This window comes from Mustela putorius, unplaced genomic scaffold, assembly GCF_011764305.1.
Source record: "Mustela putorius furo isolate JIRA1106 unplaced genomic scaffold, ASM1176430v1.1 tig00000275_pilon_pilon_pilon, whole genome shotgun sequence".
Taxonomy (NCBI): domain Eukaryota; kingdom Metazoa; phylum Chordata; class Mammalia; order Carnivora; family Mustelidae; genus Mustela; species Mustela putorius.
The window spans coordinates 25,146,146-25,158,598 of NW_025421341.1; the positions used below are offsets into that span (position 1 = coordinate 25,146,146).

At 43.6% G+C, this 12,453-nt stretch overlaps 1 protein-coding gene across 2 annotated transcripts in view; it reads right to left on the reverse strand.

Moving 5' to 3' along the window:
• EPHA4 (EPH receptor A4) overlaps positions 1-12,453 on the reverse strand; it is a 143,414-nt gene that overhangs the window by 55,955 nt on the left and 75,006 nt on the right. For both annotated transcript variants that reach the window (XM_013061619.2, XM_004762891.3), the window contains exon 5: positions 5,144-5,482. In XM_013061619.2, the coding sequence (XP_012917073.1) occupies positions 5,144-5,482 (339 nt within the window). The remainder of the gene's footprint in view (positions 1-5,143; positions 5,483-12,453) is intronic.

The following is a 12,453-nucleotide window of genomic DNA, read 5'->3' on the forward strand; positions in this document are numbered from 1 at the left end:
ACCAGTTCACTCGGTGGTAAAGCAACTGGGTTTCTTCACAAGAGGTCCCAAGGGGCCTTTTCCAACTGCCTATCCTCTAAGACAGGGTTGGGGGCATTCTGTTCCCAGCATGGAGAAGCAGAACCAAGCAAAGGCAGGATCTTGATGGAACACTTAGAAGGTCGGCATTTCTATGAAGTCATGAAATCTGTTTATCAAACGTATCACTAGAGCAGACTTGCTCAATCTTGGTACTGTGGCCGCATCAAACCAGATGACTCTGCTGTAGGGCTGTCCTGTGCATGACAGGATGGTTAGCCATATCCCCGGCTCTCACCCACTAGATGTCCTGGCCCTCGTAGCTGAGATAACCAAAAATATCTCCCAACACTAACAGATGTCCAGGGATGCATGCTGAACAACTCACTATCCCCGTGATGCAGCTAGCTTACTGTTTCGCCTTTCAAAGAAAAGACTTTGGTAGGTTTGGGTTTGGAGGTAGAGAGGAAGCAGGATTCAGGTGCATTCTGCTAACTCTGTGGGAGTATTTGGAATTTTTTCCCCATCCTTGAAATTGCTGTTGGAGCCCATTTCTGAACAGCCATGAAGAAGCCCTACTTCTTCATGCTCATAGCCCATGGCTATATTCTTGGAATTACAGACTTTTAGAATTAGAAAAGATCTTAGAGATCAGCTAGGTTCAAACAATTATGTAATCCACCAAGTATCTGAACTCCTCCAAACGCAGTGTGTTACAGATGTTTGTGACTAGGACACTGCAGCTGTGCCAAAGAGAGATCACTAGATGCCATTTCATTGTCAAGTATCTAGAATAGGATCTCCTGCAAAATAAAAATCTGAAGTGTGATCATTTGGGTGCCTGGCTGGCTCAGTTGATAGAGCCTGGAGCTCCTGATCTAGGAGCAGTGAGTTTGAGCCCCATGTTAGGTGTGGAGTTTACGTACACGTGTATGTGCGTACATACACACATATGTACATGTGTAATTGTCCCAGGTGCAGTTCAGGGTTAGGAGGGAAGACAACCCATGGCAGTTCATCATGATTTAAAATAAACCAAACACCCTCAAGTATGACTCGGCCCCAGAGCTGGTAGACAGGGGTGGGAACTCAGGGAGGGAAACGTGCAAACTGGCTTTGTGATAGTAAGATCTACTGCGGGCTGCCATCTCAGCATTTTTTTAGCAAAACTATTCACGGTTGTGTTGCTTGGCCAGGAACACCTTGTTTCATTTATACAGCATTTCTCTGTCCCAGTGACATGTCCTGTATTCATTTGCCCGAGATGGTCCACTTAAGGAAAAGTAAACCAAAGAAAAGCCATTGAGAAAACAAATCACCCAGCAGTCTGCTTGCTCATTTTTCACAAACACCAGAACCATCTCCTCCTAAATGGAAAACACAGCGGTCGCTGGGGGATGTTAGATAGAGGAGGGCGAACATGTTTTCTCATGGAACTTCCCTTTGCACCTCCTAGAAGGTAACACAGGAAAGTGACAGGGTAGGGACGAATTGCCTTTTCCTCATCTCTTCTTTTCCAAAGGTGACTTCTGTGGAGCTTCCTACCTTCACCCCTGCCTTCCCGCTGCTCGTTGCTCCTTCCAACTCTTGGCATGGGGTGGGGGGGGGTTGCCCAGGGGTGGCGATGGGAGCAGTCCTACACCCCCTCTGCTCTCCACACCTACAGACTTGTCCAGGCTGAACAACTTCCATAGCACAGTCTTTCTCCTTGTGGGGAGCCTGTAGTCAGCCAGCTGAGCTAGTCTCTGGGTGACCCCCCAGCAAATGTCATTAGAACCAGCCCTTCTGGCCACAGAAATAAAGCTTACATCCTTCAATCAGAGGATCAGCAATAAAGCTGACATCCTGAGTTCCCTTTGTCTTGGCTCCAGTGTCAACTGGGTTTGAACTCGGGAGGGGGAGGAAAAGCATGTTATTTACCTCTTAAGACCTCAACAATATGATTTGGATTAGAATGGTTTAAATGACCATGTGAGAACACCGGCCCATTCACACCACATTCCACAACTAAATGATCAAAGCCTCGTCAAAAGACCATTTCCGTGCCCAGCTACTCCAAGTCTGGTTTCACCAATGGGGAGCACGCCAGGCTGCACACAGGGATGCTACTAATTATCCAATCACTGTAAAAGAAAGCAACTTTGTCCTTTCGGGAACAGGGAGGAGGAGGGTGCTCCCGGGTTTCAGGTACTGGCCCAGACATTAGCTTGGGTGAGTCAGGTCACCTTCACAAACCTGTTCAGCCATGAGAGTCTCAGAGGTGGTGGTGATAAAACCAGGTACCCCAGGAGGGTCTGTGTCTGTTTGTTAAATAAGTTACAAGAAAGAACCCCGTGAAAACTGGGCAAAACCAGACAGCCGTGAAACTGTGGCTTTCAGGTAGCAATGCTAACAATCATTTGTTCTATGTATTCCTTCCACAACGAGCCATCATTGTCTATAAAGTCCCTAAGGAATTTAGTTTAATGAAATGATAGGAACAAGTTCAATTAGAATATAATTGTGTGTATGTAAATATGCTTAGGGGAGCTTTGATAGAGTTTATGGTTGCTACATTCACCCAGAGTTTTGGCCCACGTTATTAATTTGCCCTACCATGAAGAATCGGGTTTGTTCATCAAAGATAAACTATTCCACTGATATTGAATTAGGGACCTCCAAATCATAGCAGGATAATGAGGCAGTGCGTCGCACATGTACAACTCTCAGAGAAGCGAAAGCTTTCTGGCGGACCACATAGGAGGTCTCCCTATTGAAAGATTTATTTTTAATTTTGAACAGCTTCCCAGCATTACCCTTCATGAAAATTAAAATACGGAGCTGGAATTTTGTCCTGTTCAACAAACCTCCTGGCAGGGCTACTCAGCCACAGCAGAGACAACCTCACTGTGTCAGAGGAATTCCCCGTCCACGTTTCTGTTAGAGCTCAAAGAATTATACCTACATTTCTAAAAAAATGTGGGACTTTCTTCCTGCCTCTCTTGTAACGTTTTTTGCACATTTTCTTCCTTTGGAGGATTTTTTTTTAGCCTTCCTTCTTTGCGCTTCTTGGGCTTTCTGGCCTGGTAGGAGCTAGCATAATCCAATAGCTTGAATTCTTACGTGTATTATATAGAGAGTCATAGCCATACTCCTCCCCGCAAATCTGGGGGAGCCAAGCCTGTCCTCAGCACGTCTCCCAGAGGCTGTTCTTTGCCAAAGAGAATGACTTCACCTTGTATAGCCTCAAAAGGTACCTTCCTACTTTTAAATCCGTTAAGAACACGAAGTAGTGATGTGTTTGAGGGTAAGTACATAGGCTGAACATAAGAATACTGATTGACTCATAAACCAGATTCTTCAGCGGGTGGACAGAGCTTGGCTTCGTTAACTCAGAGACACTAGTAGCACCAATATGTCTTCCCAACATCTATGGGCAATATTTCCAAAAAAGAAATAATAAAAAGCTGGCAAAGACAGAGTACTCGTGATACTATCACAACCTCCTAAAATCATACTAGTTTTTGTAAAAAAAAATAAAACCGAATACCATGAACAGCGCTCACCACCTGTAAGTGCAGATATGAAAGACAAAAGCATAACCAGATGATCTGTTCACGCCGCGTATTTTAAAAGACTGGTTGCGTTTGTGTAGCTGAAACTGCCCTCCGGTCACATCTGCCATTCTAGCTCCAGCTTAAAATCTTGCCCGCGTCATAACTTTGTATTTATTCTAGAGAGTTCAAGGCACAGCAGAAAAATAATGACTTTAGGTTGGGACGCTGGAATCCTTTTCACTGTAGGATCAATTAATATAGATAATATTTAACCATCGAGTGCACTTACTGAAACATTCATATAAGAGGGAAGTGCAGTGAGAGGGGACAGGGCTGCGGGCAATTTATAATCCTTTTCCAGCGAAGTTTGTTGCTCTTAAGAGCCTCATGAAAGAGTAAACCACAGTTCTTTTCTCCTACTCCCCTTTAACTCGGCAGAAATAACTAACAAGGAGCCAGCAGAGATCCAGGGTGGAAAATGAGTGCGAGAAAGCGTGGAAACGTTTTCAGGGGAGGACCGGGCATGAGGGGGTCGGGAGCTGGAGCCTAGAAATGCACACTGTGATCTGCGCTTTTAAATATCCAATATCCGGGACGCCTGGGTGGCTCAGTTGGTTAAGCAGCTGCCTTCGGCTCAGGGTCATGGTCCCAGCGTCCTGGGATCGAGTCCCACATCGGGCTCCTTGCTCGGCAGGGAGCCTGCTTCTCCCTCTGCCTCTGCCTGCCATTCTGTCTGCCTGTGCTTGCTCTCTCTCCCTCTCTCTGACAAATAAATAAAATCTTTAAAAAAAAAAAAAATCCAATATCCAAGACTTTGTGACAGTTCTACAACTCAGCGGAAACTCTTTGTGAACAGAGGATGTTTTCACATCTACAGAGTTATAAGTGGAAAGCAACCCCGGATACCGGGAAAACGAACTCTTTTCCCTCACATGTCAATTATGGATTCAACTATGGAAGTGGCTGCAAAACCAGTAGGCGTTTTCAGGAAAACGTCGTCAAACCACACAGAATGCCCATTAAACTATTTACTGCTCGTAGATTTACATGATGATTCTAGCAGAGGTCCAGATATGTTTTTTAATTTCTAAAAGACCAAACAAGATCCAAACAATAGCCATGGATGCTTTGGCTGGAAAGGCAGCAGATGCCGACCTAGCACTCTGCCTTGGTAAAAATCAATTTTATGATCCAAAATAATCTGTTAAATGCTCTGATGTCCAACCATGGACCTGTGATCAACATGGCTGATAGGAATCCCTTACAAGAGAAGTCCAACATGGAGTGACCCGGCTGACCAGACTACCATCCCCTTCCCATCAGACACTGTCTTCTAATCTCACCGAATCACCACCACTTAGTATAGGTCATGCTAGGCAGCTGGTGCCCCAAAAAAATACTTGCGAGTGAATGCACGTTCTTCCAAGTATCTTTTGTATGACAGAGCAGCTCATGGGTTTATAATTAGATCCGTGTGATTCTACTTCAATTGTAGAACTTTAATATCATTCATGGATACCAACATAAGCATCTCCCCCCTACCCCCGGAAAAAATTTGTATCATATAACAAAGGAGATCTTGTTCCTACCTGCTTGGTTGGTTGTTACGGTGACAGACACTGACTGGTCTGGGCTGGGATTATACTTGGACACTCCATTCACCGCCCAGATTTCAAATGTGTAATTGGTGTGAGCCAGGAGGTCAGTGATGGAAACTTTGGTGGTTTTCAGGCCATTCTGCTGTGGGGTATAGTGGACCCCACTGCCACAGGGTCGGCACTTGCTGAAATCACCAGCTCCGCATTTCTTGCACACCACATTGTAGGAGATATCCTGGCGGCCACCTGTGTTCTGAGGACTGCTCCATTCCAAGTTCACCGACGTCTCGTTGACATTCGAGATCAAGTTGAGGGGAGCAGATGGTGGGCCTAGAAAAAAAAAAAGAAAAAAAGAAATAAAGAAATAAAGACACACACAGATTATTACACCAAGAACTAAAACTATCCTCTTGGAATCACTCAGAGTTTACATTATTCTCTGGAGGTAAGGTGGGCCCATGTGGCAAAGAAAGCAGAAAGCAAATTACCCCACAAAAACAGATCTTTTTCAAAGAACCACATGAAAGAAGGCTGCCTGTATGTCATTCTCAATCCTGTGCGAACAACAGTAGCACTGATTGCCACTCGGAGATGTCGTGCATCTCGACATCAAATGGGCTTCGAGTGCAGGCTTCTCTTTGAAGTGGCAGGAAAATACCAGAACTTATCTAGTTTTATCTCATCATCTGAAAACAGGCATATGAATGTGATTCTAGGATCCAGGGCCATGGTGGGACTCTGGGAAAGGAACAGTTAATGTACTACTTTTGAAGATCTATCATGGTTCCTAAGTGCAGCATGTCCTCAAGGTGGAATAAAATTAACTGAATTGTCTGGAGAGGCAGGCTCTTCGGTTCAACACAGCAGTCGAGAGTTCACCTTTTTCGAGGTAATTCGTGGGAACTGGTGTGACCTGGCTGCAGAGATGTCAAAGGTACAGCTGTTGGGAGATCCCAACTTGAGGCAGAGATTACGTAAAGGCTCCTGGGCCTCATCATGCCCCTCAGCGGCCCAAAGTCGCACCGGGGCCCTTTTAAGCATACTCATTCCCACCAGCATCAAAGAGTTTATGAAATGGGAATGATGCTGGTGGCTGTTTTGAAACAGAACAACTGACTGCAAACAACACAGTGGTTGGTTTTAAAGACAGTAATAAATATATAAATAAAAGGACCAGAGAGCCATGCCGAACCTTCTTGTTTCTTGCTGTTTCCACATGCCAAGAAGTTGTCACACACGCTGCTTTCAAGGAGAAGAATTCGGGTAGGAGAAGGGAGGGCATGTTCCTGGTCTGAGCCACTTCCAAAGGCTGCAGAGACACCTGCCACACTCTAATGAAAAATACCTACTCAATGGAACACATGGAAAGTCCTTTCTTTTCCTTCCTCTTTCCCATTCTGGTCTTGCAGAAAAAGAACCAGAGTGAGTTTTAATGAACATTTGAAGTTTCTCGCTCACCATATTTATTCTATTTCTAATTTACCTGCAATGACAGCTTTGAGGGAGATGTTTCGTGTTCATCAGTTAAAGGAAGTTAAATAGAGGCCTGTACGAACTGGGAAGAAGCTTTAGCTAGTCAACCATAATAGCATGTGTTGTCCCAAAGTAGCCATTGAGAAGGAATTGAAAGAGGTAACCTATTCATCAGGAGCCATACACAATATTTATTACTTAGCTCATGCTGATGAATGGCTAAAGGATTTTGGTGGTAACACTGAATAAGGGTAACCCACCCTCCATTTCTCTTCTTAGCATTTACTTGAAGACTCACAAAGCAGGCAGAACTCCCTATCTCCCCCTGAGACTAATTACCAACAACCACTCTCAGTTTTGAGATCTGTTCCCCGTCCATGTTGTTAAGAGTGTGTTTAAAAGATTACCCCCATAGAAGTCTGCAAGAAGAAAATGCAAATGTATTTCTTCTTTAGGTTTCAAATTTATACGTATGGTCCCTAGCACACTGACTGGACTATAATAAAGATACGTAAATGGTTAATGAATAAATGAAGTTATTTAAAATCACAGTGTCCTACAGACAGATAGGATGTTAAGCATCATTTGGTCACATAACTTCATTTTCAAGATGCGGGAACTGAGATCCAGTAAATGGATATACTAATACTGAAATCTCAGGCAACTGAGTGTCAAAATCAGACTAAAATCCAAAAGTACTCCCACTCTAAGGTTATTTCCACTCCCCTATGGGTATTCCCCATCAAAGGTATAATACCAAAATCGGTAGTTTCAGCTAAAGTTTGAGATGTAAAGGTAGGGAAAGGGAAGGTGTATTTCAATCCCGCTCAAATTCTAGATAGGTTTGCCACCACGGTGAAATCCACTAGGGGTCTGCCACTAAAGCTGACCACAGCGTGGTTTATAAAATGGGTCAGCCATGGGTTCTTATTTTGCTGTGACTTCCAGAGTTAAATACGAGTGACTCTTAAATCCATTAACCTCCTTGCCAAGGTTCCTGGACCACTTTCACATGGGAAAATGTGACACAATGAATCAAGCAATGCAGAAGCAAAAAGTCAGTTAATTAGTATGTAGGACGGGGCATGGCAGTGTCTAAGCGGAGAAGAAATGGAGCAGAAAAGGAAATGGTCACAGGACTCAGACATAGAACACTGCCCTGTGGGGGCGAGGTGTTGGCGGAGGGGGTCGGGGAAGGGGAGGGATGACGCAGGATTCCAAAATGGAAGGCTGGACCAGAACCAGTGGTAGCCTGGAACAGCCTCCTTCCTTTGGGCAGTGAGTCTTATTAAAGACACCCCTGAAGTAGATGCTAAAGGAAGGAGCGAACAGGACAAGGCAAGTTCAAATTCAGTGATCCCTCCGTGAGTGGTTTGGTGAATTGCAATGCATGTGTTTTATGTGTTGCTGCCATAGGGAGGGATGTTATATAGGCTTCAAAACTGGACAAGAGCACAGTTTTGTTTGGTGGGTTTTTTGGCGGGGTAGGGGAGAGGCAGAGGGAAAAATGCCCACCCGGGACGATTATAATGGTGTTCTGCCAAGGCCTGGGAAAGGGCTCATGATTTATAAATTAAAATCTTAATGGTGGTTGTGTTTTGTTTCTGGGATCGTGGTTTTCTTTTCTTTTTTTTTTTTTTTTAAACTTGTGTCAATTAAAAGATCATGAACATATTTCCTTTATAAGGAGGGACCATCTTTTCTTCAGAAAAGACTGTATTCTCAAGACAAGGAAAGGACATACTTTAATACAACCAAAAGTCTAGCCAGACCCAGCAGTCATACTTAATATTAATAGCTGTGCCTTAAAACCATTATTTGTAGAAATGGCTATCAGGAAAAGAAAACAGTGTTCTGCATTATATGGGCTCTCTCAGTAAATACAAGGAATCCAGGAGGAAAAAATTTAAATCTCCGATTATCTTGTCTTCTGTTTACGTAAGTAGTGTATCTGGATATTTGGGAACAAGTTAAGTTTCTGAAAAGTGATTGTGCCTTTTTCATCAGAAATCTGTTCAACTGCAAGAAAGTCTCCAATTACAAATATGAGATCTAAAACAAAATGGGATAATCATACCACTTGCTTAAATTTTCTAGTCGCCATGTTGAGATCATATCTACTGAGCGGATAGCATCAGGGAACTTACAGGTCGTGTGCATGGCAGGATTCTGTCCTTCCCAAAACTTCTCACTACTAGCCCCTATGTAGGATCGGCTGCAATCCCGCTTATACAACTGTTCCACATTTCATTTATTTCTATGTCTTACTCTGTCTGGAAAATGCGATGGGGTCCTGCTAAGCAGACATACACTACACATCTGTATGTATCACCGTTAGATGTGCTCTTCAAGACCATTGATGTCTTCATCATTTCCCAGTGTCTCCCCTGATTCCCTGTTCAGAGCAAGTTCAACACGTTTGAGGAGCCGACGAATGAATGAACGTCTAGACAGAAAACTCACAAAGTCCTCTAGAGTGTCTGAGGCCCACTACCTACGGTACTGGGTATTAATTATGATGAATTAATAAAAATATACATATAAAAATAATGAATACATACAGCCATCCCTGAGCTAAAGCTGGAATAGTCAGCTCTTCCCATGGAGACTCATTAGTATTAAGCCCAGTAAAGGAGTATCGCGGTGTACCTAGTTTAATTCGACGTCCCGTTTTTAAAAATACTTTGGGAGGATTCAGTCGGGCTATGTGTCATATCCTGTGCTTACTCCTATTAGGAGGGACTTGTGCACGCTTTCATGTATTCAGCAGGCACTTACTATTTGTCACCTGCTTTCAAAGATGGAGGAAAGAAGAACTCTGATTCATTTTGATGCTTTCCTGGATAAACGGAGGAGGGGAGGGCAGGAAATCTGAGGGAAGGAAAGCCTGAAGGAAGCCAAACATGGCTGAGCACAGGAGGCACAGAGCAGACTCTCTGCTGGCCCTCAGCATTTTTATAGCTCCGTTACCAGCCAGTGTGGCTGGGAGTATAAAATGTGGGCTCCGTGGGGCACCTGGCTGGCTCAGTTGGTAGAGTGTAAGACTCCTGATCCCAGGGTTGCAAGTTCAAGCTCCACACTGTGGCGATTCCTTAAAGGTAAAATCTTAAAGGGGCTCCTGGGTGGCTCAGTCAGTTAAGCATCTTCCTTCATCTCAGGTCATGAGTCATCAAGCCCCGCATGGGCTTCCCGCTCAGTGGGGAGTCTGCTTCTCCCTCTCTCTTTCTGCCCCTTCCCCCCATATGTTCGCTCTCTGTTTTCTCTCAAATACATAAAATCTTTTAAAAATTTAAAAAAATAAAATGAAAACAATGTGGGCTCCATCAATCAAATTTTGCTAATTTAGGATTGGTTATTCTGACTTTCTTTCCCCATCTTGGTTCCAGATGATGGTTTATTCAGGTTTGAAGCTGTGGAAAAACTTCGTATCTGAAAAAAATTTTTCATTTTCAAAGGCAGGCTAATATTTTCCTTATTAGCCTTTAAAGAACCACAGTTTCCCTTCACATTTTATTTTTATCATCAAAATTAAGACATTTTTAAAGACAAATCAATCAAATTCTAAAGACTATGTAAGGAAAAATAAATGTCCTTCCTTTACTTTTTTTTTTTTTTAACTTCTTTGGAATTCACGTATTAAAATCCCTTTCTGCTGCCAAGAATGGGGCTAGAACGTTAAAGTCTTTTAAATTTCTCATGTTTAGAATGCCCGTCACATTTTAAATATAATTTAGTGGCCTAGATAATAATGGCTCTGCTCTCAAGTCAAATGCAATATTCCTTAACCTACGAATCCTTTACAGCAGGATTCAACAAAATTTCCTCTGTGAAGAACCTGATGGAGAGTCAGTATTTCAGGCGTTATGGGCTATACGTTCTCTGCGGCCCCTATTCCACTCTTCGCTGTACTGTACCCCGAAAGCAGCCAGAGACAACACGGAAACAAACGAATGTGCCTGTGTCCCCAAGAAAATTATATTTGCAAACACCGAGGGCAGTTGAATTTGGCGTTCAGGCTAGAGTTTGCCAACCCTAGCGGCTGACAAGTTTTGGGGAGCAACGTACCCTCCCCTCAAAAAGATGCTCAGAGGAAGCGTCATAATTTAGCACGTTAATTCTAGAGACTTCCAGCACACTCTGAACCTATGTAGGCAGCTCAGTCCAAGAACTCCTGATTTACACCCTCAGACAGCCCTTGGCTTCTGAGGGGAAAGTTACATCTACCTTCACTGACTCAGGAAGAAATAAAATATGTGAAATATTATGGCCTATTTCTTGAGTTTCTCAGTGCTCTGAAAGAAATGGGGCGCTGTATTCCTGCCACTGTGGATAAATTGAATGAACATCCATTTGCTTCGCTGGTGTGAAATACTTCCTCTCTAGCACAGCAGGCACCGGTGAAAGGTGCTACAATGGGTAATTATTATTTTCTGGTGGGATGTCAAGATGCATTCAGTTGACAGGAGTCTGACAGGATGAAGTCCCAAAGAAGCTGTAGCCAAATTACAGCAAAAGCAAAGGGCTATCATATCATGTAATAAAATATCATATCATGAGATATCATAAAAGGAAGCTTGATCTTCCTTAACCCAGCATGTGCTCTCTTCTGGGAAAAGACAACCTTCCAGAAAGAAAGCACATACTATCTGGAGAAGCTGAGTGAATGTGACATTTAAGAAGGGCGATATTCGAAGTATAAAAGAAAATTCCAGCAATTCTACATATCTTAGTTCTTCCCTCCTGTGTATCAGACTGAAGTGTAATTCCTGAGTAGTTCAGAGAACACATTTACTGGCTTATGTGAGGCTTTAAAGCAGCCCCATGCAGGAGAACCAATGTTAACACAGCCACATGAAATCTCTAGGACTCTTACTTTAATAAGGTCACTGGAAAGGGACCAGCCAACACCAAACCTAAGTCCTAAAATGCCTCTGATGTGAAGGAGGACTTTCCATAGAAAGTCAAGGTTAAACTACGTGCTCCCTAGGCACCCCGCCTCCAAACCACAAGTCTGATTAAACTCGTTTTTTCATTCTTATAGAAAGCAACTGGAACTTCAGTAAAACATGGGGGGCAGGGGGGAGGTAGAGCTGTGATCACTGCAGCTAGAAGTGGGTTCTGCTGCAGGGTCTGAATCCAAATGGACACGTGGTCTAATACGCCACAGCAGCCTGAAACTGCTGTTTCTTGTAACAACTGTGAAAGTACGAACAGACTCTAGAGCCAAGGGGAAAAAGAAATCAAGCTGAAAGTACCCATTATTGGGGTACTTGGGTGGCTCAGTCAGGTTAAGCCGCCGACTCATAATTTTGGCTTTGGTCATGATCTCAGGAATGTGCGATCAAGACCCATGTGGGGCTCCACAGTTGGCCCAGAATCTGCTTGGGATTCTTCTCTCTGTCCCTCCATCCTTCCCCCCACTCACCTAAGCTCTGAATAAATAGATAGATAGATAGATAGATAGATAAATAAATAAATAAAATCATTTTGAAAATACCCATTTTTAGCACAACTCTAGACATACAACTCATAGTTTAGACCTGGTACCCTGCCAGGAATTCTCTGCCCTGACTTGTTCAATAGCTGCCTCCTTACTCCTTGGGGGGGGGGGTCTCAGCTCAGATCCCCCCTTCTCCCTCCGGACCACTCCCTGCAAAGTGAAATGCTCCCCTTTCCCCCACCGTGTGCTAACCCCAACATTCTTTTTTCTTTCTTGTGAGAATTTTAAATCATCTTATTTATTATTTATATTCCCATTAGAAAACAGAAATATTTTTTTCTGGTTCGGGAGAGTATCTCGAGCCCTCAGGAAGATGCCAAACATACAG